Consider the following 27114-nt stretch of genomic DNA (forward strand, 5'->3'; position numbering starts at 1 on the left):
ACTGCAATGAAGAACACCATTGGGACAACTGTTGAGAACTAAATGCTGACTGGGTCTGAGACAGTAATGTTGCACTGATAGTAATTTTCCTTAATTCTATAATTGTACTATGGCTGTCCAGGAGACACACTGAGGCCAGGCTCAGTGACCACGCCTGTGATCTCAGCTCCTTGGGAGGCTGAGACAGGAGGACAACAAGTTCAAGGCTGGCCTGGATGATTTAGTTAAGACCCTATCTTAAAATAAAATTAAGCCGGAAGTGGTGGTTCATGCCTGTAATCCCAGCAGCTCGGGAGGTACAGGCAGGAGGATCCCAAGTTCAAAGTCAGCCTCAGCAATTTAGCAAGGTGCTAAGCAACTCAGTGAGGCCCTGTCTCCCTGAGTTCAATACCTGGTACCCCCACAAAAGACATTAAATTAAATTAAAAAGGAACCAGGGATGTGCCCTGAGGCAGGATGCTCCAGGTGCCACCAGCACGTGCACACTGGTGCACTCAGGAAGTGGCATGCACAAAACAGAGATAAAGCAAAGGGTGAAGGCACCACCAACTGTGGCCTGAGTGACCACCACAAGAGTGTGCACTACTCCTGCTGCTCTTCTGATGTTAGAAATGACTTTTCAAGGAAAAGTTGAAATCTTAAAAAAAAAAAAAAGTGATTTTCTGCCCACAAGGATGTTGTAGCTGACTGAGAAAGAGAACACATTCCAGCAAACAAAGTGAAAAGCTGCACAGAAGTGACACAGTCGATCGTGGTAAAAGACATTGCTTTTGAGAAGAATCTGAAAGTTTCAAAGAAAATGTGACCTGAGCTTTGAAGGACGAGGAAGAAAAGCAGTTAATATCATCTAAAAGTGATACACAGGGAATTCTTGTCTGAGAATATACCTACCAGAGCACAGCAGTCACAACCAGAGAAGGAAAGCAGGAAAGCCCATGAGGTGAAATCCCTGCCAGCTGTGGCACCTCCACACCAGATGGAGCGGTTCACCACCGCTCAGCAAGCAGCCAGCACCACCAGCCAGAGGGGTGAATACCTGCCTCAGCACCAAGTCACCTCTTGTCAGGTATGGTTTTCCATCTGAACTTCTTCATTAACACACGACACGCATGTCTGCTTCCCAGGGCTGAGTGGAGCAGTATTTTAGGGTCTTTATTTCCCTGTGGGTCCTTCTCATAACTCCAGATACACCGTTTTCACCAACCTGTACCTTTTATGTCCTGATGATGAACCACAACTGAGCAGGGAGGACCAAACCCAGGCAGACCCCCACCAGCTGCAGCTCATAGAGACACCAGCGGGTGTACCATCAAATCTCATCAGAGATGTGCTTCACCACAATCTTATCAAGAACAGGCCTATGCTTTACCCTAAATGTTTTACAGCCCTTAGCACATGAACACTTTGGGTTAGTAAATGTACTAATTTAATTTTAATGAACTTATTAATTTATTGATTAAATATTCTAAGCTGAAACTGCTGACATACATCTCTAAGAATTGAAATTATATTAAAGTCCTACTAAAAAATCACTCATTCCCATGTAAACACAAGTACATGTTTATAACTGAAGTATGTGATTATTTTAATTATAAGAAAGATGTTTCTTACTTCTGGAAAGTTCTTCCATGCTTATAGATTAAATATTTTACTTGTCCCTAAATACTCTATTCTGCATTTGCTACAAAGATGGAGGCAAATTGTCAAGCTTTAGTAAGGAAACTACCAAATACCGAACCCATCTGCTGTTCATCAGGTTCTGAGTCAACCCTCTGGAAACCTCACTTCCCAGTTCCCTCTGGCCCAGGCTGTAAGCTGCCTGGAAGTCATGTGTCCAGAGAGACATGATGAGACACCTGCAGGGGGAAGGCCTGTCTGTACAGGGACTCGGGAGACCCGAGGAGATGTTCTGCATGTTACACTTACAGAACCTCAGGTGCTTTGGTGGCTTGGAAGGGCAAAGGCAGTTTCTCTGTCAATGAAACTTTTTGTTTTCAGTGTTAGTAACAATGGCTTGAAAAATAAAAGTCCATAAAATAGCCCTTTCTTCCCACCAAGGTTCTATAAAAACCAATAGTTTATGTGAAATTTGCAGGCAGAGGTCACCCAGAGCCCATCCATTGGTGGCTGAAAACTGTGCTTCCCTTCAGCAGGCCACACTTGAGGAGCTCCTCCTGGAGAATGAGACTGAGGTTGAGTTATTTTTCAAGAACCCAGATTTGGTTGGTTTCTCACTTTAAACTCAGCACCCATGTCAAAAAAAATTCACAATGTCTGAATTACAAGGTGACATACAGTGACTTCTGGCAAAGTTATGAGCTTTACAGAACTTTAAGTCTACTGATTTGTCACGCTAATTAACATCACTCTTGCCAATAAGATCCAGGTGTTAAACTTTGGGATGGTAAGAAGTGAACAGGAACAATGACTAAACACCTAGCTGTGATATACAACTGCCTGAATGTGGAGCCAAGGCTGCAGGACAGTGCTGCTCAAAGAGCAGGCCATCAACTTATCGGCAATCCAGGCAACATCTCCAATGCCCGTGACACGGAGAAAGCTGCCAAGCAAACGACGAACTAACCCTCAGTGTGCTGAGGGATAGGACTTGCCAAGTTCCAACCCAAGTTCCAACTTGTCATCTCGTCCCTGACAGAGTCGATTCTGCACACCACACACTGACTGGCCTGCTCTGGAGCACAATCGCCCTTGTTAAGAACGTAACACATGCAAATACAATCATCGGTTTTCACAGGACATTTAAAATATGTAAATGAATGAATACCTGTTCCTGCAGGTCGTAGTCATAGCTGTCATGCAGCAGGAGACTGAGGACGTACCGAGTATAAATCATGGCATCGATGCCACATTTCTCCAGCTCTTGTCCCAGCCAGGTCTGCACTGGGCCCAAAGCATGAAGCAGAGACATGTCAGAAACAGACACGGGGCCTGGATAGAACTCGAGGAGCTCTCAGATGGCAAACCATCCACAACTGTGCAGACAGGTACATGAATCTAGGTTGCTGACATCCTTAGAACACAAGGCATTTTCTGTAGTTGGTGTGCTGTTGTACCTGGAGGGGATTTTCACTCCAGTAGAAAGGGTAGAAGCTTGACACCTAGGACCAGCATCCACCCGTGCTGGCCATCAGCTCTCTAGAACAACACCTCCCTCTTCAGGCATGACCACTGAACCAGCATCCTGACAGCAACAGATACGCGCGTGCAGTTTCCTACTTTCATTTCACATGGAGGCCAAATCTAAGTCTCCGGCAGAACCTACAAAAATGAGAGAAAAAAATATATGCATTATATATACATGTAAACCAAATTATTTATCTTGTAGAAAAAAAACAAACTGTTCCCCTTTATTGAAATACCTTTGATCTTAGAACACTATTTTCCCCCTGGAACCTTTGACATTTAAAATTAAATGACACTGTAAACTTTTAAAAGCTTACTATCTTTTAACAGGAAAATTGAGAAGTTTATGTTCTGTCTGTGCTCAATTATACTGATGGTTTATTTTGTTATCTCAAGAGACAGGACTAATAAAAACATTTTATTAGATTACAATAAATTTTTAATAATAAATTTTTGTTTATATGTAACACTGAAAGAATTTACTAACAAATCACTAGTTCACATTTAAGTGTAACAGAAATAAGCAGTCAAATATTAATTTTATTGAAACACTGGCAAAATGAATTAGTCCTTTAAATTTAAGTTTTATACAGGTGATCAATTCTTTCATATGCCTAAATATTTCAGGACTAGTTATTGCTTATTTCATACAAATTAAGGTGAAACACAAACATTTTTATACCATGGCAGGCTACACTTTATACCTACTATAACTTTTCTTACATACGTAGGTTGAATTTCCGATTGTTTGTGATAGATGACACTCTTGATTTAACAGCATTCCCTTTAACATATTTTAATATGTGAAACTAATCTAACAATGAGTTTATAAAATCATAATGTTCTTTGTGGCAGAGTACTGATTGATGTATACTACTAGCAAATAACACCAACATAGTTAGAGGTGAAGCTCATCAGCTCAGCTTCTGCATGAACTTTAGCAGACAATAAGAAGGCTACTGAAAATAATTCTTAAAGCACTCTTAGTGTTCACTGTTAGTAAAAGCATCAAGTCAGAAAGTTAAATACTCTTCCTCCAAAGATTTAAAACTGAGTTTCTTGCACTCCATCTACAACTACATAGTAAACTTTACATACATCAAATATTTAAAAAAAAATTTAAATCCACCGTAGGACTAAGTTGCTGGATTAATGTATCACTAGTGAGTATTTGGCTACTTTAAAAAACTCTTGCTACTATGTTATCTTTTCTAAATTATCAAAGTTGATTAAATCAAGTTTTTTTTTTTTTTATTTTCAAAGTTTTTCTGAGTTTCATCAGCTGACTCTTAAAATGAAAACATTTTCCAGAACTCATTTAACAACTATTTGGTTCTCAGGATTACAGACAGATCATCAGTGGAATAATCTGGGATGTCACATGTAGCAGGCTGACAAGTTGGTTATCATTCAAGGAGATTTGACACAATGGCTAAAGAAATTAGAGGGGAACCTAGGCTACTGGATTCACAAGAAGAAGTCCGAGAGGGCTGCAGAGAGTGGAAATATCAGACACTTGCGCAAAGGGTTGTCCACAAACATTCACCAGTGTTCATGGGTGTGTGTGAGTAAGGATCTAACCCTGCGAGGGCAAGGAGCACCATGAAGAGCAGGAGGAGACAGGATTCCTGCTCAACAGTGGGGCAAGTGACACCCATCAGCTAGAGAACCTCAGTGTAGGGGACCCTGGCTTGAACACTCAGAAGGATCTAGTGTTTATGGTGGGCATTAGCCCTAAACAATGCTCTGGTCCTGCCTGACAAATCTTAAAAAACTCCAAAGGACCAAACTATTTCAACTAAATTCACTATGGTCCCAGAACAAAGCTCAATTTTTATAGGAAAACAAAAACATCCAAAATGAAATGAGAATTGTCAGAAAAGTTAGAGGCGGAGAAGACACTGAAACAGTTATTGTAACTGTTCAAAAAGATGAGAAGAGAATAGAGGATAATGTAAAAGATGTACAACCCAATACCTGGAGATGAAGACATGTTCACAGGGAGAAACACAAGAGAAGTCTGTTAGACAAAAAGATCACTGAACTTTATAAAACACAGAACTAACTGCAGGATGGATGAAAAATAACTTAAAAGCCTGAATAGAGCACGTGAGCTGTGTGACAACTTTAGAAAAGCAACATACGTGCAATTGGTATCTGAAAAGAAATGGAGGAGATAGATAAATATTTAAAGATTAACACCTGAAAATTTTTCTACACTGATGAAGCTTAAAAAAAAAAAAAAACTCACAGATCCATGATGCTCAATGAACTCCAACCCAAGAAACATGAAGAAAATGACACTCCATAACAAAACACTGAAGCCTGAGACAAAGAGAAAATGCTTAAAGCAGCCAGAATGAGGAGCACACTGAGGATAAGAAAACGATGACGTCAGAGCTCCTGTTGGGCTCCATGGGAGTGAGAAGACAATGGAGCAGAACTTTTAAAATACTGAAAAAAAAAAACAACAAAAAACATAAAAAAAAAAAAAAAAAACCCTGTCAACTGAGAGTTCTATATTCCTTAAAAATATCTTTCAAAAATCAAGGTGTGGGGCTGGGGGTGTGGCTCAGTAGTAGAGCACTGGCCTAGCACAGGTGAGGTGCTGGGTTCCATCTCAGCACCACTTAAAAATAAACAGACAAAATAAAGGTATTATGTCCATCTAGAACTAAAAATAAACAGATAAAACAAACAAAAAAAAGTTGAAACAGACTTTTTAGACATATAAAAACTGAGGAATTCATCATCAGCAAATCTGTCCTACGGTAGTATGAAAAGAGAAAAAAATGGTAACTGAACAAAATGTGGATCCACTCAAAGCCGGAAATGGTAATTATATTTGTTTTATTATTTGAATATCCTTAAAAGATAACTGACTTTTTAAACAAAAATAACATACATGTAGCACATGTACAAGCAAAGTGCAGGACAAGGAGCAGAAGCACCCAGGCTGGGAGCAGAGATGCAGCACACTCCTACAAGCCTCTCCTTTTTTTTTTTTTTTTTTTAAATAATCGTGAAATCTATTTATTTTTATTTTTGTTACTGGGAATTGAACCCAGGGCTGCTCTACCACTGAGCTGCACCCCAGCCCTTTTTCCTTTTGAGATGGGGTCTCACTAAGTTGCTGAGGCTGGACTTAAACCTTGATCTCCTGCCTTAGCCTCCTGAGCAGCCACTGTGCCCAGATACTGCAAGGTTCTTACAGAGGACAGGAAAGGGCATTTCACTTGAAGACAGAGTCGGATAAATTAGCTATTAATAATCACAACAAATATCTAAACACACTGATTTAAAAGGCAGAGACAGGTTGGATTTTTAAAAAATATTTAGTTTTTAGTTATAGGTGGACACAATATCTTTATTTTATTTTTATATGGTGCTGAGGATTGAACCCAGTGCCTCATGCATGCTAGGTAAGCGCTCTAAAGAGTCACAACCCCAGCCAACAGACTGGATTTTAAAACAGCAAGACCAGACTATGTGCTGCACTTTAAATATAAAAACGCAAATGTTCCAAGGGAAAGGCTGGAAGAACACAGATGATGCTATGCTGACAAGACAAAAGCCCAATGTCCACACTGTTACTGTCCGAAAACACAGATTTCAGAGCAAAGAGGTTAGCAGAGACCAAGGTCAATGTGTGAAGATGAAGGATGATGCATCAAGAGGGATTTAGCAGCTCTATAGTGCATACCCAACCGCACAGTTTCAAAATATATAAAGCAAAAGCTGGGAGAACTGAAAGGAGAAACACAAAGTCCCAGCTACACAGGGAGGTTCAACACCCCTTTCTTAGCACATCACAGAAAACCAAGACAGAGAGGAGAACAGCCCCCCGCAGCTTGACAGGGACAGACTAGGTTCTCGGTCCAAAGGCAGTCTCAAACAGCTGAAAGAATTCAAGTCACACAAGCATATTTCCTGACCATGGAATTACATTATAAACAACATAAAGATGTATGGAAAATCCCCCAAATATTTTTAAAAATATTTTTTAGTTGTAGATGGACACAATGTCTTTATTTATTTTTACATGGTGCTGAAGATTGAATCCAGTACCTCACATGTGCAAGGCAAGCACTCTACCACTGAGCTACAGCCCCAGCCCCAGCCCTCGCCCAAATATTTGAGAAATAATAGATGTATTTCTAAACAACCAACTGGACAAAGGAGAGATCAGAAAATATTTTATACTGAATGAAAATGAAAACACAATGTATCAATATTTTCAGAATGCCACAAAAGCAGTATTTACCTAGGAAGAAATTTAAAACACTACCTATGTTAGAAAAGGTCTCAAATTAATGATCTCTGAGGTTTTTACCTTAAGAAACTAGAAAAAGAGAAGCAAATGTAGCCTAAACTAAAAAAGAAAAAGAAAAAGGATTAGAACAAAGTGAAATAGAAAGCAGAAGAACAATGAAATAATCCTGATTATTTTAAATAAAGTGGACAGGCCTCTACCTGGACTTATCAGCAAAGAGAGAAGGCAAATTATAACACCAGGATGGAGAGAGGAGGTGACTACAGGTTCTGCTGACATGAAAAGGATATTGGAAAAACCTCACACCAGGGACAGCGCTTGCCTTGCGTGGAATAGGCCCTGCGTTCCATCTGCAGCATCACACACATACACACACACACACACAACTCTACACCAATAAACTCAACAACTCAGACAGAAATGACAAATTCCTTAAACAAATTACCAAAAGCTCACTTGGAGACACTTAATGAATATCTCTGTGTCCACAAGAGGAACTGAATTTACAGTTAAAAACTCACAAATCTCCAGGCCCTGACAGCTTCAAAGCTGAATTCTACCAAATATTTAAGGAAAATGTAATGCCAATTTTATTCACATTTTTCTGAAAGTGAAGAGAAGAGAACGTTTCTTGAGTCATGTTATAAGGCCAGCATTATACTAATACCAAAAACCAGATAAATATAGTACAAGAAAACAACGGACCCACAGGAAGAGAGATGAGAGATTCAGAAGTTCTAACCAAAATCTGAGGAAACTGAATCAAACAATATCCATCAAACGGAGAGGGCACAGGCTAATGAAATATATAGTCACCTTTGCCACTCACCTTCAAAATGTTAGTTTACTATGAAAAGCTCGGCTTATACTTGTTTCCCTCATTACTGAAATGGATAAAGGCCTTAAGCTTTTATGCTGTGAAAGACCTGGTTCACTGTAAAGATTTGACATAGAAATGTTGTCACGATTTTTATCCCATTTCTTTAAAAGAGAATCTCAGCCCAACCACGGGATGGCCTCTTGAAGGAGATTTTCTTTAGCCAAATGATACCAGGTAACGCAGGAAAAACTGGCATGTAAATACAAAATGAAGCCACTCCGGAAGCCGAAGCCACACGACCTCCACCTGTGCTATCAGCCACTCAAAAGTCACTCTTTCTGTGACTTTCTCAATGGCCAAGCGCAAATACATGGTCACAGCCATAGAGTCACTAGGAGATTATAATCTACAGAGCACAGATAGCTGAGGACCAAGGAAAAGAAAGAAGAAGCAAGTCTGGAAACTTCAGACAAGGCTGTGCCCACCTCTCCAGTCCCTTCCCATCCACACAGGACACCAGTCACTAGACGGCTTACTTCTTCCTTTTTCTTCCAGTACCACATGCTCAGGGGGAGCCATTCTTGGCTTGCAGCTGGCGTCTACCCTCCTTGCTCTGAATCTGGAGCTACTAGCAGGTATTAGGCTCCCTCTCCCCACCAAGGTTCCAGTAAAGGGCGAACATCTTTACCTCTAGCAGTCAAAGCATGGGGCCGGGGGAGTGTGGTTTTACCCACGTAAACAAAACCCATGTTCATCTACTTGGCAAGCTGAAGAACACAACTGGCAAAAGTGTGACATTGTAAAGTCCCCAAAATGCCTAGTGGCAGAGGGCGAATACAGAGATACACAGCCTCCCTCTGCCTTCCAGCTTTCTATTTATTTTGGAATGCAGACATTTGCAAAGCAATCTCTGTGCATTTAAGCCATACTCTACCCAAACAGTACAGACTCAAAGAAGCTCAGCACAAATTGGGCTTTTTCTGCCTAGTAGACATTTTAAGGACCTTGGGATTAAAAACAGCCCTTATAGTCAATGAATATTATCCCCCAAAGACTGAAGCAACGCTGTGCAGGCTTTTGGGTCAATATTAACATGTATTTTAGTCAAATTTTTCATTGCTGTGACCAAAAGACCTGACAATAACACAGAGAAGGGAAAGCATATTTGTCGCTTATGGGTTCTGAGGTCTCAGTCCACAGAGAGCCAACTCCATTGCTCTAGACCCAAGATAATGCAGATCATCATGGCGGAAGGGTATAGTGGAGGAAAGCAGCTCAGGACACGGCAATCAGGAAGCAGGGACAGATCTCCAGTCATCAGGGACAAAATATAAACCCCAAGTCATGTCCCCAGGGACCTATCTCCTCCAGTTGCACCTACCAGCCTACAATTACCACCCAGGTAATCCCTATTAGTGGATTAATCCAGTGACTGGGTTCCAACTCTCCTCCTCTAAGCATTTCACCTCTGAACCTTTTTGCATTGTCTCACACGTGTGCTTTTGAGGGGACAACTCATATCTAAACCATAATAACATGGCTCTGTGCCTGTCAGCCAGAGTGTGGTGGTATGACAGAAGAACAGCAATCAGACCCAGCTGATCCCCCAGGTAACCCTGCACTGAGTTAGAATACACGCTAGCCTCAGTCCTCAGGAGTCAATGCCAGTGCCTGTGACGTGAAGATCTTTCTTGGAACCAGAATAACAAAGTAGATTTTTAAAGCAAAGACACTGACTCCTTCCACCATGTAGTCTACATGTTTTCAGGGTGATGCGACATTCCCCAAGAGGTTTGGCCACTAAGGAAGAGAAAACTGGCCTAAGTACTCAAGCTATTATTACCTAAGACAAAGCTCTTTCAAAAAATAGATAAAACTGATAATGTCACAAATTTAAAATAAGTACTTCAATAATAAAGTGTTTTTTTTTTTTTGAGGAGGAATCATTTTGAGGAAGTTCACGAATCTTTCAAAGTCTCATCCCAGGGTTCTAAGAAATACAGTCATCTTTCTATAAGCTTTAAACGCCACATGTTATTACTGAAAATAATTCAAACTATAGCTCTTGCTAGGTTTTTGAGATAGTTGTTTGGAGTGTACTAGCAGCAGCTCCAGTAAGAGATATACTTTGTCTACAGTTCAATTTCTTTGGTGTTCAAATACAGCAAGGTGTTTCTCTCTCTCTCTCTCTCTCTCTTTTTGCAATGCACTATAAGTATTCTAGGTGTGATCACAACACATGCAAATCACTGAAAAATACAACAGTGCACAGGCATGGTGACTTGACTGCCTCGTGTGATATCCTAGCCAATCACATAGCACACAGGGAGGAGCAGCTGTGAATCTGGGTAAAATGCGGGAGAAAAAGCTGGGTAGCTCTGTGCAAACAGTGCATTCATATTTTGAAGCAGCCTGTTGGCAGTTGACTTCAGAGTATTTCTTTCTGCTCAATTTTACCTTACTGGCTTTTTTCCCCCCTTTCCTGGTACTGAGGATTGAATCAAGAGGTCCAGCACTGAACTATACCAACCCTTTTTATTTATTTTGAGTCAGGGTCTTGCCAAATTGCCCAAGCTGGCCTCAAACTTGCAATCCTCCTGCCTCAGCCTCCCACGTTGCTGAAATTATAGGCATGTGCCACCATGCCTGGCTTATATTATACATTTTTTTGTGGTGCTGGGGATTGAACCAGGACCTTGTGCATGAGAGGAAAGCACTCTACCAACTGAGCTATATCCCCAGCCCTCTTATATACTTTTCTTAAAAGTTTTAAAAAGATTTTATTAAATATGAAAATAGAAACACACAATTTTAGCACCTTGAAGTACTTTTTTTTAGTATTTCAACATGTTAAATAATAACATACAAATACGTATTCTGTTTTTTTCATCAACACTGCCCCCCATGTTGTTCCACAGTCTTGAGGCACTGTCCAGTGTGGTAGACTCTAGTCATATGTGGCTATTTAAATTCAGGTATTTAAACTCAGTAACTCAGTGAGCCCTGTCCCAAATTTAAAAATAAAAAGGGCTGGAGATGTAGCTCAGCGGTGAAGTGCCCCTGGGTTCAATCCCCTGTACCACAATAGTGAGAAAACAAAAACAGATTAAGCTTACTGACAGAGGAAAAGGAGTAAGAGAGCCCCTGAAAAAGAGGCCAATGGAAGAAAGTTTTAGTTGAAATAGGGCACATGATACTTCGGAAACAACTGCCCCCAAATTGTAGCAGACTAAAACAATGGTTTATACCTTTGTCATGCTATATGCCCCTCCTGGGTTGGCAGGGATACTGAGGGCAATCACTCAAAACATGATCATTCTGGAACACAGGGTGACAAAATAGACACCGTCTTGAACTCTGCCAGTCCAGAGGCCACAAAATAAGATGTGTACACTGGATTGAGGCCTTCTCAAAGAAGTGAGTTGCTCACACTCTTCAGTCAAAGCAAGTCTCCTGGCCTCTCTTCAGCAGGGACAGGTGCAACCAGCCCTGAAGACCACTTTATGGGACAAAATATGGAATTCTTAATAGGAAATATCTAACATTGTTAAAATCAGCATTCTGGTAAACTGAAAATTAAAGCACAGATGAATTAAAATAATGTAAAACAAAAAATAATTTGTAAAAAAGAGACAAAAGCAATATACTCAGAAAGGTTCCAGAAGGCCCCAGTGCTGCTGAGACAGGACTGCCCAGCAGGCGGCACAGTGCGGCCTGCCCTGCCTCCTGCAACCCTGCAGCCATCCTACTACTCTCTTCCTGCACACTCAAGGAAGCTACTATCCTCATGCCTTTGTCTTGGGATGAGACCCATTCAGACTGTTCTCTAGCTGCCTCCTGGGGATAGGCTATTTCACAAAAGAAGGCTGAAAGTTCTTCAAGCCAAACTGACATACTCCATGGCCCACTGAGCGGCATGCTCCCATCTTGGCAGATCATTAAAACTGATGAAATGATAATTTCCCAAACCTAAATGGAGATGAATAAATTCTGAAGAGAGTTTGAGAAATAAATCAATATTTGAAATACTAACATGTGGCACAAGACTCCCTCTGGCCCAAGTTCTGAGCCCGTGAGCAGGGGGGACTGTAACCTAGGAACTCCTCATTCTTTTCCACTCTCACGTGCACTGGAGATTCTTGTGTCCCAGGCACTGTGCATGGCGCTGGTGGTAAAAGATAGTGACCCTGAGGTTTTGACTTCCAAATTCACCATCCTGTATATGCAGGCTTTGGCTTTATGCTCAGGTATTAGGTAAAACAACTCATTCTTCTACCAGCTGAAACCCTCTGCCATTCCCTTTGATCTAGTATGGTACTTCCTCAATTTATACATCCACTCCAACTACATATATTTAACTGGTCATTCCAAAGTTCACAATAAGTCTGCAGAAGAGGTCAGGTTCAAGGGCATTCATGCCCTAAACTTGCTCTTCATAATTATTCAAGCTGGGTGTTGCAGCACTTTCACACAAAATGTACTTGAGGGGAGAGGGGAGGATGTAACAGAAAATAGAAGACCGCAGAAAAGAGAATTTTTAAAAGTATGTTTGAAATATTAAGGCTCTGGCTTTTAGATGCTACTACTTTTTACCAAGATCCTAAATAATACTTGCCTGGCAAACCAGAGAATGCAAACACATACCAAGGTTTTATATATTTATAAATAATTTTTGCCTATTATTTACTCACTTTGGTGCTACAATTTGGACCACAAAGTATTGCTTACTTTCTTTAGTAGGGAGTCTGGCTCCCAAAGCCAATCTATAGCCAGAAGAGGACCTCCTAAAGAATCGGACCTGGGCTGGGGATGTGGCTCAAGTGGTAGTGCGCTCACCTGGCATGCGTGCGGCCTGGGTTCAATCCTCAGCACCACATACAAACAAAGATGTTGTGTCCGCTGAAAACTAAAAAATAAATATTAAAATTCTCTCTCTCAAAAAAAAAAAAAAAAAAAAGAATCGGACTTGAAACTCTTTCACTAACAACAGGAGATAGGGGCCAAAAGCTGATCATGTAAGCCTGTTTACTCCATGTCTGAAAAATTATGTATGCTGGACATTCAGACCCCATTCTAGAGATGTATTCTGTGAAAAATGAACAAGGCTTATTTTTAAGATAATGTAATATTAAAAAAACAACAACTCATGAGAGACCTGAGTTCCTTTCATGAAAACAGGGAGAACTGAACAAAGAATAAGACACTGCATCCTTATCAGCCAAGGTATCAGAAAGGAACTGCTAAGAACAGGCTCTCCAATGATACAATGAATTACTTTCATAAATACAGGATTGTTCTGATAGCTAAGACTACTACTTAACAGTAACAAAACTATTAAGAATTTTTAAAATTTGCAGGCCTATAACCAGACCTGAAGATGAAGGCAAAAAGAAGAACCAAATGTGACGACACAGGATAGGTGAAAGCAATTGCTTCCATGTAGAATCAGCAATTTTCCATTAAAGCAAAAGGAGAGCAGGTCACATATGAAAGGAGATGGGAAAGGGAAGGGCTTTCCATCCAATCTGGGTAAATTCTCTACTGACCTTGCTACTTGCAAATACATACAGACCATAAAGCTTTGGTCAGCCTTTCTGTCCTTATTGTTTGAATTCAGCCATTTAGGAGATAAGCTGCTTAAGTAAAGTTGCACTATTTTATATCTAACTTTTACCTGATCTCCAGGTATCTGATGATCATACTCATCTGTTAGCATTTCAGGTTTGAAAAACTGGACTGCCAGATTAAAACTGCTTGCAGGTTACTATGTTATTAATAACCAATACAGTTCACTTAGATGTGCTAGATGTCAGAATTCATTAGCAGGGCTACAAAATGGCAGTTTTTCTGCCTGCAAAATGAAATTCCTTATTTAAAAAATAAGTTCCTTATTTAAAAAAAAAAAAAAAGTCCTAATGGGCCAGGTGCAGTGGCACACACCTGTAATCCTAGAGACTTGGAAGGCTAAGGCAGGAGGATTACAAGTTTATTTTATTTTTGATATTGGGGATCAAACCCAGGGCCTTGTGCATACAAGGCAAGCACTCTACCAACTGAGCTATATCCCCAGCCCCAATGGATTACAAGTTTAAAACCAGCCCTCAGCACCTTAGCACAACCATAAGCAACTTAGCAAGACCCTGTCTCAAAATTTTTAAAAATGGGAGATGGGGATATGGCTCAGTGGTTATACATGCCCCTAGGTTCAATCTTTGGTACACACACACACACACACACACACACACACACACACACAAAGTCTTTATGTGAATTTACAAAAATTCATTTTTTCCTAGCAGAGGCAAATTTCATGTCAAACAGGTTACAAAATTTTAAAAAAGCATAAACTATTTTAGCCAAAGGGATGGGGAAATGTACACACTCACAACTACAACAGTTCTCCTCGCCTGCAAAATGCAACAAAACAGCCACCACACAAGATCCAAACACAAGACAAAACAAAGTTCATTATCATGAAATTCTAAGAGCTTTTGTTAGAAAGGTAGTAAATGAAATTAAATGAAATGAAATTTGTTGCAAAAGTAATGAAACAATTAAATTCTAGAAATTTTAAAACATCAGATAGGAGAAATTAAAATTTATCTTCACTCTAGGAAATTAAAAATTTCAAAAATCCTAAGCAAGTTTATTTAGAAACTAAAACAAATAGATTTTTAGAATTTTTGAAAATACAAAAAGCTCAAATATGATGAAAAGCGCTGTCAAAGCTGAAACATTTTATCTATAAAATACTAGATCACACTGTGCCAATGTCCAAACATAAACCCAGCGGCTCCGGAGGCTGAGGCAGGAGGACTTCGAGTTCAAAGCCAGCCTCAGCAACCACGAGGCACTGAGCAACTCAATGAGACCCTGTCTCTAAATAAAATACAAAACAGGGCTGGGGATGCAGTTCAGTGGTCGAGTGCCCCCGAGTTCAATCTCCAGTACCAAAAAAAAAAAAAAAAAGTCTAAGCATAGATATCCTACGGCTTTCAACTTCTAAACTCAGAACTCAAGGCAATCTACCTCTGAGTTTCAAGATAGGGGGAGAGTGGCCCAAAACTCTCCAATTGCTAAGACCATGGATTTTTAAAAATTACTGTAAAAAGCTAAAAAATATTATAGTTCCCCAAAATGGGCTTAGGTAATAAGCAACACTTCAACAATGTTTTATTATCTGCCAATAAAATCTCATTTAATATAAAAATTGTGTGGAGTGTCTGATATTAGTTAGAAATTTCAAAGGGTCTAAATGAAATTCTATTTGATTATGCAAAAAGATACACTGGAGAACTCAGAAAGTACCAAAGTATGTGTGCTAAATTTTTCATCCATTGTTATATGCTTCAAACATTAAATCAATGGTTCAGATGTGGCTCTTAAGGTAACTACAGTAATTCTTCTAGCCCCTACAAGCTATTTAAAGGAACAGTGTTATCATTTAAAAGATAACAGGCTGGGGGGGGGGGTTTCTCAAAGTATATTCTGGATGACACAAAAAATGTATTATATTGCTTTAGAACTTTATTTTGCATAAATTAGGAAAATACCAGAGCTTGTTGAAACTTTCAATATGTTAATATACATCTAGGACCTCCAAGAAGGAAGGAAGTAGGTAGTTTGTGTGCTGAGTTATTTATAGACCCCTTTTGCTTCCTTGGAACAAAGTTTGGGAAACATGACCTCTAATCAGAATGAAATTAACATTTTCCCCAAAGTCTAAATTATAAGTAAGATATAGACCACCTGAGGTCCTTCCATTCTGAATTCTCCAAGACTGAAAAGTTAAACTAATGGCATAATTTAGGAATTGAATTGTTAAGTATCTCTCTTCTTTACTTCCCCTCAAATAACTTGCACAGTTATTCTATACAGCAAACCAATCAGTACTCCTTTTTATAAGTATCAGAATCCTTCAGCTTTCCCCTCTACCCTGGACAGCCTCTGGGCACAACTACTGTCTCTGAGTACACTAGAGTGGCTTTCAGGTTCCCGCTCTCACACGGAGTGTTCTGTGCAGGGGCAAAGGCCCTCCACAGCGCCCTGCCTCCCCCTGCACAAGACCAGCAAAGCCGACCCTCAGTGGTGGATGGCTTGAGCCCAGGAGTTCAAGAGCAGTTGGGGCAACACAGTGAGAAGCCAGGAGAAAGGAAGAGAGAACGTGGATTGGTTGGTGTGATTTATACAGATGTCCCCCCTACAAATCTCTTTTTCTTACCTTGTCCTCTCAGTCTAATAGTTCCAACTACCCACAGGATATTTCCATTTGACCTCAGCTAGCTGAAGAATATCCACACAAATACACGGACTCAGAAGTGCCCTTCACCCTTCCCTCCACCTTCTGCCCCGAGAACCTCCTGCCAGTTAGTTTCATTCCTTTGCTCCTTACTTCACACCACCTACCACACCTTGCTCCACATCTGAATCACCTCTGCATTCTACCCTGTTAGGCAAAATCCCATTTCTATCTTTTTGCCCTTGGAGAAGGGGTGAAGGTGACGCATAACTATACCACCTATGAAGACAGGTGAGGAGTGCTCTAGCAGGAAGGTGCTAAGGAAACACCCAGAAAGGACTAACTAAACTCCTGGGCACAGTGGCACACGCCTGTAATCCCAGCAGCTTAGGAAGTTGAGGCAGGAGGTTCACAAGTTCAAAGTCAGCCTCAGCAACTTAGCAAGACCCTGTCTCCGAATTTTAAAAAAAGGAACTGAGGATGTGCTTTGGTGGTTAAGAGCTCCTAGGTCCAATCCTTAGTACCAAAAAAGAAAAAAAGAACTAACTAAAACATGCATGTCCCCACCTTCCGCCTCAGGGATCTGAGACACTTTCTACAGGAGCAACCCCTGCATTTCATTTTTTCTATCTGGAAAACCAACAATCCTACCTCATGGAAGGACCATCCCTCCACCGCCCTGCTACCACCACTGCTCTCATCACGCTCAACATAACCTCAGGTCTGTCTGGGACTCAACCCTACGCCAACACCACACTAGTCTTCATTACGAGACCTTTACATCAAGTCTTGGAATTCTGCTTTAGGAGCATATTCCCTATTCTTTATCCTTTTCCCTTTCTTACAATTTTAGGATCAGTGTGTCATATTCTAGGAAAGGCCCTCTTGGGGTTCTGATGAGAAATGAATTGCACGTATCAGCCTATCTGAAGAGAACCGACTGCTTTACAGCACTGTCTTCCTGTCAGGAATAAGAGCCATCCGCACATTTAATTAGGTCTCCTTTTATGTCTCTTGAATAAACTTTAGATTTTGACATCCAGACTCTGGCTGTTGGATTTATCCTAGATACTGGGTTACAGATTCTCTTTAGTTTTCTACACATTATCATCCGTAAGTGACAGCAATTTTGTTTAGGCATACAGTCCTCGTGCCTGTTAATACCGTCCTGTCAGATTACTGTGGCAGTCAGCTAGGCTGGTGAGAAGTGGCAGCAATGGGGCACCCTTCGCCCTGCACCTGACTACACAGGAAATATTCCACACTCCCCCATGAGACTGACAGGCATTCTCTGTAAGGCCAGTTTCCTTAGACACTCTTCACGGATTAAGAACATTTCCTCCTACTTGAAGCTTTCAAGATCTCAGTCACCTCTGTCAAAGACTCAGTGACAAAGGCGCTTTCTTCCTTAGGATATAAATGTGGTTTTCCTGCAGAAGCAGAAGCAGGAACTCACGGGAATCCTTAACATGGAAGTTTTGTACATGGATGTTCATCTCACTTCAACCACCCCAAGAGGTAGACATTGTTATTCCCTTTTCACAGATGACGACATGAGACTTCAAAGAGACCATCTCCCACTGAAAGAGGAGGAAGAACTGGGCAGAGGCACAGGCTGCACTGCCTCGGGAGGAAGCGGTACTTCCCTGCCACAGTGGCTCAGCCAAGGGCCCTTCTGGCCACAAAGACTACAGCAGCAATGATTCCAAAGTGAACTTGGGTTTCCAGCATTTACCTTCTACTCTACCACAGTCCAAAAGGCCACAGGTACTCCAAGAAGTCTTTCAAGGGGCTGGGGCTCAGCAGTAGAGCACTCGCCTAGCACATGTGAGGTACTGGGTTCAATCCTAGGCATCACAGAAAAATAAATAAGACAAAGGTATTATGTCCATCTACAATTAAATATATATATTTAAAAAAGGGATTGGGGTTGGGGCTCAGCGGTAGAGCGCTCATCTAACACCTGCGAGATGCTGGGTTTGATCCTCAGCACCACATAAAAATAAATAAAATAAAAGGCATTGTGTCCAACTACAACTAAAAATATTTAAAAAAAAAAAAAAGAGGGCTGGGGTTGTGGATCAGTGGTAGAGCACTCGCCTCACATGTGTAAGACACTGGGTTCAATCCTCAGCAACACATAAAAATACATGAATAAAATAAAGGTATTGTGTCCAACTACATCTAAAAAATAAATATTTAAAAAAAAAGAGAGAGATGTCTTTCAAATTATCAAAGCAGGGCAAATTCAACAGGGGAAAAAGAAACAGGACTAAATAAGCTGAGAATTTTAAGTTCACCTGACATACATTCCAAATTTTTTAGAATGAGCTGTTGCTCCAAGGCCTTTAATGCCACTGGTGTCTGAAAATATGTGCAGAGACGGCTAAAGAGAGCCAAGACAATAGCAGATTGAAACGGACATCATGGAAAATGGCACGTTTGAAAAAACCAGTACATTTAGTCCAGGAAAGAAGAGGTTACTGAGCACAACAATTCCGTCACACCAAGCAGAGGCACGGAGAAAGGGGACTCATTTCTGTTATTACCTATATTTCTCCTGAAGGCCAACAATGGGTCAAATCAAATCAATCAAAACATTTCTAAGAAAATACTGTTGCACTGTGGTAGACACTATGCTGAGTCACCCAGGATCCACCTGAAGGACCTGGTTGGGCTGCTCCCCTCTCAATCAGCCCCTCAGAGAGCTCTGGGCTGCAGAAAACAGCTCCAGGCAACCACCAAGCCTCCCAGGGCTCCTGAGGCTGTGCCTCCCTGGGCCTATCAGGCAGTTCAAGGGCTCCCTCCCCCACACATGTCCTAACCAGCGCTCCACGTGCCTCTGTGTCCAGAGAACCAGCATGTGACGCTGAGGGAAGAACTGGCTTCCCCTGCTCACTGAAGTACCTCTTCACTAACTCCAAACAGCAGAACCACCACCCTTTGGTGTACATTTACCATGGGCAAAACACAGAGAAGGACACAAGTGAGTTTAATCTAGAGGCAACAGCAGCATGTTCACAAGCAAATTTAAAACTAGGACAATATGATTTCATCACGTACATGAAATGCTCATCCTCATGGTCCTGGGAACTTTTGCACCGCGGGTAAACCAGAACCCACAGTTCCACCCACAAAACTGTTTTTCCTCTAAGAACATGGATATACTCATCCAGGTCTGAGGCACCGCAGTCACTCTCAATCAGTAAATATCATTGCCTTTTCTTAAAACCTCAATGCATTTCTACTCCACTGGGGGAGAATGCCTCACCAAGACAGGCAGATTGGAGTGATGTGCCCATGAGCCAAGGAACACCAAGGACTGCCAGGAGCTGCTGGCACACAGACCAGGTCCTCCCTCAGAGGGAACCAGCCCTGCCAACCACTGGCCTCCAGAATTGTAAAAAAAAATAAATTGCTGCTGCTGCTATAAGCCCCAGTTCATGGTACTTCCTTACAACAGTCCCAGGATGTAATGCTTAATTGAATTTTCAACTTGATTGGATTAAAAGATACCGAGGATTAAGACAATTACGGGTTGTCAATGAGGGCGCCTAGGGATGATTGGCATGTGGGACAGTTAACAGAAATGGAGACCCTCCCTAAGTGTGGGCAGCACCTACCAATAGGATGGTGGCTTAGATGGTATGAAAGAAGAACAAGGGAGCCACAGCAGATGCGATTGCTGCTGAGATCTACTCAGGATATCGGACTCTCGCTTCTTCACTCTTCCAAAGCGGATTCTCCAGAAGCTTTGGACTTGAACTAGGGTAGCACCGTGGATCCCTCTTGTTCTGGAGCTTCAGCCTCTTGGACTGTGCAGCTACTAGTTCTCCCCACTCTCCAGCCTGCAGACAGCCATGGTGGACCATCCAGCTTCTGGGGGCATGAGCCAACCTAATCGTGCCCCTTTCGGAATCATACTTCCTGTGGATTCTGTTCCTCTAGAGAACCCTAACTAATACACAGGAGATGAATGAAGCCCCTCTGATTTTTCAGAGGCAAAGAAACCTAGACATGTTTTCAGGGTCCCAACACGCATCAAAACCAGGGCAACCATGTGCCCCAGCTCCAGAGCTGGTGCCTTTCCCTCATACTATTACCCCCATCTTACTGGAGCACTTCCTTCACCTGCTTAGGGAGGACTGCAGCAAAGCCTTTCCCCTGCACTAAGCAGAGCCTCCTTAATTCAAGTTTTTGGTTTGGCCATTACTGTTCACCATCCCCAAAGGCCTGAATCCAAAAAGAAAAGTGAGACCCACTCTGACCCCACTGTAGCCAATGACAAACCTGCTTCTTCCCAATGCCACCTTTTGCCAGTCCTGGTAAGGCCCAAGCAAGAGTCAATCAGGAGTTCCAGTTTCTATAACACCGCTCTGTATATGCAAAAGGTTTGTTGTTTTTTGTAAACAGAAGAATGAAATTCAGAGGGAAAAAGTATAACATCATAAGAAAAAATAACTGCCCAATACTGATACAGCTATCAACAAAGTAAAAGGCAGGCCATAGGCTCCACCGGGAAGATCTGTAGTCCCACTGTTGTAAATGGCCAAAGTCTGTTTCTCTGCCAAATGAGCGGGACAAAGGTGGATGAGGTTCCCAATGATTCTGGCTGAAGTGACCAAGTGGTAAACCAAAAAACCAAACCATGAGATTACACAACAGAAGGACACAAAGCCCTCCCCTCAGGGTAGCCAAGGCCACACAAGAAGCCAACCTCAACACTCAATGGCATCTGAAGAGCTCAGAACTAGCAGACGGTGTCCACATAGAGCAGTTTCACCAAGTGAAGACTGCAAGGTGAAAGCCCTGCGACCAAAGCTTTAAGGGTCGTGAGAGTCACCTTCCTGAATCAGCTGTGTCAAAACCTATTGGTGTGTCCTTTCTTTTTGATGGACTCCTCAGGCTGCAGCAGAGCTTTCTCTGAATAGGCTCATGAAATTCATTTTATAAAAAACAGTATAGGGAAATATTTTGAACCTACAGACCATCTCCACAGCTCTTTCTGGCCTGTGAACAAACAATCCCATCTATTACATACTCCTCAGACCCAGTTTCTCCCTGACACTTCTTTTACCCAGTATGCTCACCCATGCACAGTCCACAACTGCATGGCCACAGGCCCAAACTCAGGCCTTCCCTGACTACACACAATTTCTCCATCATGCCTCTGAGAGCAATTCTTCTCTTAGCAATATCAAGAAGAAACAAGTGTAATTTTAATATATTTAACCCAAAATATCCAAAATAGTGTCACTCCAAATATAATCAAGGTGAGATGTTTTTTACTTTTTTCATACTGTCTTTGAAATCTGATGTGACAATTGTGACACTTCTCCATTTAGATCAGCCTGTGCCAAAGCTCAAAGCTCCATGTAGCTCCTGGCTGCCTAACTGAGTGGCACAATCCTGGCTGACCTCCTCCCCCGGAGTTTTATGTAACATCTATGTGGTGACTGCTCCAAACTCCGTCCACCATCTATGTGGTGACTGCTCCAAACTCCTCTCTCCAGAACACCAGAATTCTAATGCCATCAAGCTACCAAATAGGTGTCTGACTGGCACCTCAAACTTATAGCTAAGGCGCTTCACCCATTCTACTACCCAGAATTCCAACCAACTACTTCGCAACTAGATAATGCCATGAATCCTCATTCAACTGAACCTAACAATAAACCTTATTTTCATTCTAACTTACCTATGCTGTATTTAGTGTTTGTCTGACTTCATTTACAAAGTGAAATTCCACCAGAGATGGACAGCTCAACACTGTGAAACTTAAGTTCTAAAGCTTCAGGTTAAATATGTTTTTTTAAAAAATAAAAACAGGGCTGGGGGGCTGGGGATGTGGCTCAAGCGGTAGCGCGCTCGCCTAGCATGCGTGCGGCCTGGGTTCGATCCTCGGTACCACATACAAACAAAGATGTTGTGTCTGCCAATAACTAAAAAATAAATATTAAAAAATTCTCTCTCTCTCTCTCTCTCAAAAAAATAAATAAATAAAATAAAAAATAAAAACAAAACAATACAAACCTGTAACTGTAGTTTACTACCAACCTCTTACAACTTACAAGACTTTTAGAGCCTTTTCCCCCCTTAATTTTAAAGCTTGCAGCATTTATGATCTATTATGGAGTTTTCCAAGAAAATACATATGGACTTTCCATGGATCTCAAATTAATTATACTTTTTAAAATAGCATGGGACATTTTAAAGAGACGTTGTATAAAGAGTCTCCAAGTAAATACATTGTTAATGTTAGTCATTATGGAAACAGGATTAGGAGGTGAGAGGGGCTTTACTTTACATGTTTTTTCATAAAGTCTTCCAAGAATGATTTCATAATTTGTAGGTGCAGTGGAGCATAATAATTTGGCTTCTGGTTCAAAAAGGACTATCAAGATTGTAGCAGGACATCATTAAACCAAGCAGGGGTGGTATGTGACTGTGCAGAAAGCAGGCTGAACCTGGGCCTTCACAAGTTTATTGACCTAAGATCCAATGTGTAACACAAAGAAGTTGAGTTTCCTCAATCATATGACATTGTATCAAAGGACTACCCAGAAGAAATATCCAGCCTAATGTACAAAATTATTTAAATAGAATAACATGAGAAGACTATGATACATGATATTCAGAGAAGTCAGAAACTTGGTCAATTTTTTTTTTTCTTAAATGGGATGCTTAAAGAAAGATTACTTGTAAAAGTTCAACAAGGTGAATATACAAGAATGTTCACTGTAGCAGTTACAATAACAAAAATGCAAAAACTTATCCCTTAAGTTAAATAAATTCTGGCTCATTCACACAATGGAATAGTAGACTTTTTTTTTTTTTTTTAACATGGTGAGCTGGGCATGGTGGTGCACACGTATAATCGCAACAGCTCAGGAGGCCGAGACCGGAAGATCTCAAGTTCAAAGACAGCCTCAGCAACAATGAGGTGCTGAACAATCGGTGAGAACCTGTCTCTAAATGAAATACAAAGTAGGGCTGAGGATGTGGCTCAGTGGTCGAGTGCCCCTGAGTTCAATCACCAGTACCCAAAAAACAAAGCAAAACAACATGGTGAGCCAGCCACAGTGGCACACACCTATAATCCTGTGACTAGGGAGGCTGAGGCAGGAGGATCACAAGTTTGATGCCAGCCTCAGCAACTTAGCAAGACCCTAAGCAACTTAGTGACACTCCACCTCAAAATAAAAAATGAAAAGGAATGGCAATGTGACTCAATGGTAAAGTGTCCTTGGGTTCAATCCCCAGTACCAAACCAAACAAAACCATGGCAAAGCAGGTCTATGTCTTGTATAAAAACCGCTCCAAAATATAAATTTAGTGTTTTTTAAAATCATAACACAAGAATACTCTCTATCATGATTACTTTTTTAAAAAGATATATAGGCAGCTTTTCCCCTGATATCCAAGAAATTAATCATTGGTTTTCAAGGAAAGATGAGTACAGGGTGGGATGGGGAATAACAGAGGATACTTGCTTTCCGTTTTATATTTACTACATCTTCAGAATTCTTTAACCTGTACATATTTTTCAAAGGGCTTTCTACCAGCTACTTATATTTAAAACAATATTTTGATAAACCACACTGCAGGAGACCCCAGAAAAGTAAAGTAGCCAGCAGAATGCATGGCCTACCCAGGTAAGCGGCCAGTGTCGGCATGCAGCCTGGGCATAAGCAGGTGGACCAGTAGGGCCACAGAGTGGAGATGCCATGTTGGGGGATCACCTGTCACTGTATTGTGCACAAGAGCTACAGATCTAGTGCCTGGCCTATGGGGACTCTGGTCTTGTTTTGGGTGATTACTCCTTTCTATTTCTTATTCCTTCCTTTTGGAATAGGAATGTTTAACCTGGGCTTCTCCTGCCATTTTACCTAAGAGGTATGCAACTTTTTTTTTTTTTTTAATTGTGGCTCACAGGTGAAAGGCTTTGCCTTGAGTCTCAGACAAGACTCTGGACATAAACTTTGGAACAATGCTAGAGCAGTTAAAACCTGGGGATTACCTGGGGTGAGATAAATGCATTCTGCACTTGTGAAATGTACATGAAGCCTTTAGGTTTGGGACAGATGCTATCCTTTGGATACATGTGCATGATCCCCAGGGGTCCATTATGAAACTTAATCCTCAGTGTGGCAGTCTTGGTAGATGGTGAAACCTTTAAGAGGTGAAGCCTCATAGGAGGTCCTCAGATCTTTGGGTACTGCCCTACTATAACAAAAGGGGGAAACCTGACTTCTCCCTCTCATGGCTTCCTGATTCAGGAGTGGCTGCTTACTCCTGCACACATTCCAACCACAATGCGATGCCATCTACCATCCTCACCAATGGGCCACCCCATCTTAACTTTCAACTTCCCAAACTGTAAGCTAAATAAATCTCTTTTCTTCATAAGTAGCCCGTCTCAGGTATTTCATTATAATAATGAAAAGCTGACTAATATGCATACAAAAAGTCCTTTAATAGATTTAACTTAAACTTTACAGTTTATGACAACAAGAAACTCCTTTGGATGGAGTATTAACAAAAGAGTATTAACAAAACTGTAAAGTTGGGCACAACAGCACACATCTGCAATTCCAGCAATTTTAGGATGCTGAGGAAGAAAGAGCAAGAGTTTAAGACCAGCCTGGGAAACACAGAATGACTCCATCTCAAAAAAAAAAATTATACTCCATATTCAGCTATCTATGGTGATGACCCAAAGAAAGCAGTGGCAAATAACAGCCCGAAACAGAGGGTCAAAAACATGTCTATTCAATTTCAACTTTCTCTCCATTAAAATCTTCAGGGAAATGCTAATGAGGAGCAAAATGCTAATAAGATAGTCAAGAAAAGGCTTATAACTAAAGAGAAAAACAAGAAAAACATTCAAATAAATTTCCAAAGTGGGCAAGGAACTTTGAAATAGTTATGTACTGACTATGAAGATTCAAAAGGTACTTTAGAAAATGTAACTGAGTCAGAAACAAACTCCTGGATAAAAGGGAGAATATTTTTTGAGGCACTATCCAACCACCCTATGAGAGGGGACACACTGAGGCCCACGGCTCCCCACTGCTCCCCACGCATTCACCCCCAGGAACTGTCCTCCACCATGCTCACTGACTGTCATACTTCATTTAACTATTACTTGGCAACCCCGCCCCAACCCTACCATCATAAAGGTGATAGAGAGACAGTGCCTAGTTTCTCTTATGGTCACTAGAGAGAAAAATACACACCCTCAAACACACACACACACACACACACACACACACACAGCACCTGTGTGTTCTCCAAATTCACATTCCTCCACCACTCCAGCTGGAAATGACACAGAGCAACACATTCTCAAGCATTTTTTGCAATTATTCATCTTCTAACTGTCCTAGTGTCTTCTATTTCTAATACAAACACTAGCAATATTAAGTTCACCCAGAGATAATCCCATCGTGTGCAAATCTTTAAAGCAAGTTTTAAGAGATTCATTAGGAATATGTAATTTCCAATGACTGGAAAAACTGATAATCATAAATAAAGCCAATGTAAGTTAATTCACCATCAATACATCTCTGGATACAACCTGTTCAGTTTGAGGCCCTATATAATCAGTAACCATACAAACTTAAATACAGTAACTAAATATTAAAAGTTTCAAAATTAAAACCAGTCTTCCTTATCAACATGTTCCATGTCCAGCCAGGGACAAGACTGCTGACAGAACAGAAGAGCAGGGTCTGCAGAAAGCCTAGAGACAGGGAAGGGGTTCTGGAGAAGATATAAAAAATAACTTCCACAGCCACTCTAAATCCTATACAGGGAAATTCTATTATTCAATGAATAATTACAAGATGTAAAATTAAAGTGAAAACATCTGCTTTACTGAAAAATAATGTATATGTAAAATTTTGACAACTTCAATTTTATATGATTTTCTTAAACCACATGCCAAAAAACAAAACAAATGAACAAAAATCCCTGTACAGGGATGGGGATGTGGCTCAAGCGGTAGCGCGCTTGCCTGGCATGTGTGCGGCCCGGGTTCGATCCTCAGCACCATGTACAAACAAAGATGTTGTGTCCGCTGAGAACTAAATAAATAAATATTAAAAATTAAAAAAAAAAACCCTGTACACCTACAGAGAGGTTTCCTGTCTTTAGAATAATTTAGAACCACCATTACAAATCCTGAGAAAGCCCTCTCCACTGTACTCCTAAGAATAATAAAAAATGTACGTGCAATTCAGAGAACAAATGTTTTTATCTCTACATACAAATGCCAGAAACAAATCAGTGAACTCTAAGAAAACAAACCAGCATACAGAATCAACCCTTGCCCCACCGCCAGGGTACTCTACAGTTACTCCACTAAAAGCCAAAAGCTGCCACTTACTGAGTAGCTACTATATGCTGAGCCCTGCTCCCAGGGACTGTCCCTGCCCTGTGGATTCACAAAGTTCTCCAGAGAAAGACATTCCAACCCCACCCTCTCCTGCTGAGCTCACCAGATGGGGACCTCGAAAAGACACAGCACACTAAAGGGAATCAGCAATGAATAAGATTTTCCTCTCTTTCCTCAAGGAATTTAAGATCCAAGATAGGCCTCCATGCAAATAAACTAGGAAAAAATACCTGAGTGGC

The 27114-nt window shown here is 41.1% G+C and overlaps 1 protein-coding gene across 12 annotated transcripts in view; it reads right to left on the reverse strand.

Annotated features, from left to right (window-relative positions):
* Kiaa0232 (KIAA0232 ortholog) overlaps window positions 1-27114 on the reverse strand; it is an 81070-nt gene that overhangs the window by 50534 nt on the left and 3422 nt on the right. For 10 of the 12 annotated variants that reach the window (XR_013425658.1, XR_013425659.1, XM_078020980.1 and 7 more), the window contains exon 2: window positions 2786-3279. Coding sequence is in view for 10 of the 12 variants with exons in the window: in XM_078020980.1 (XP_077877106.1) it covers window positions 2786-2929 (144 nt within the window). In the remaining 2 variants the exon portion in view is untranslated. Of the gene's footprint in view, window positions 1-2785; window positions 3280-13073; window positions 13144-18211; window positions 18302-27114 lie in introns of those variants that run through there. The other 2 variants (XM_078020979.1, XM_040292693.2) reach the window with 2 other exon arrangements.

Source organism: Ictidomys tridecemlineatus, chromosome 9 (genome assembly GCF_052094955.1).
Source record: "Ictidomys tridecemlineatus isolate mIctTri1 chromosome 9, mIctTri1.hap1, whole genome shotgun sequence".
Taxonomy (NCBI): domain Eukaryota; kingdom Metazoa; phylum Chordata; class Mammalia; order Rodentia; family Sciuridae; genus Ictidomys; species Ictidomys tridecemlineatus.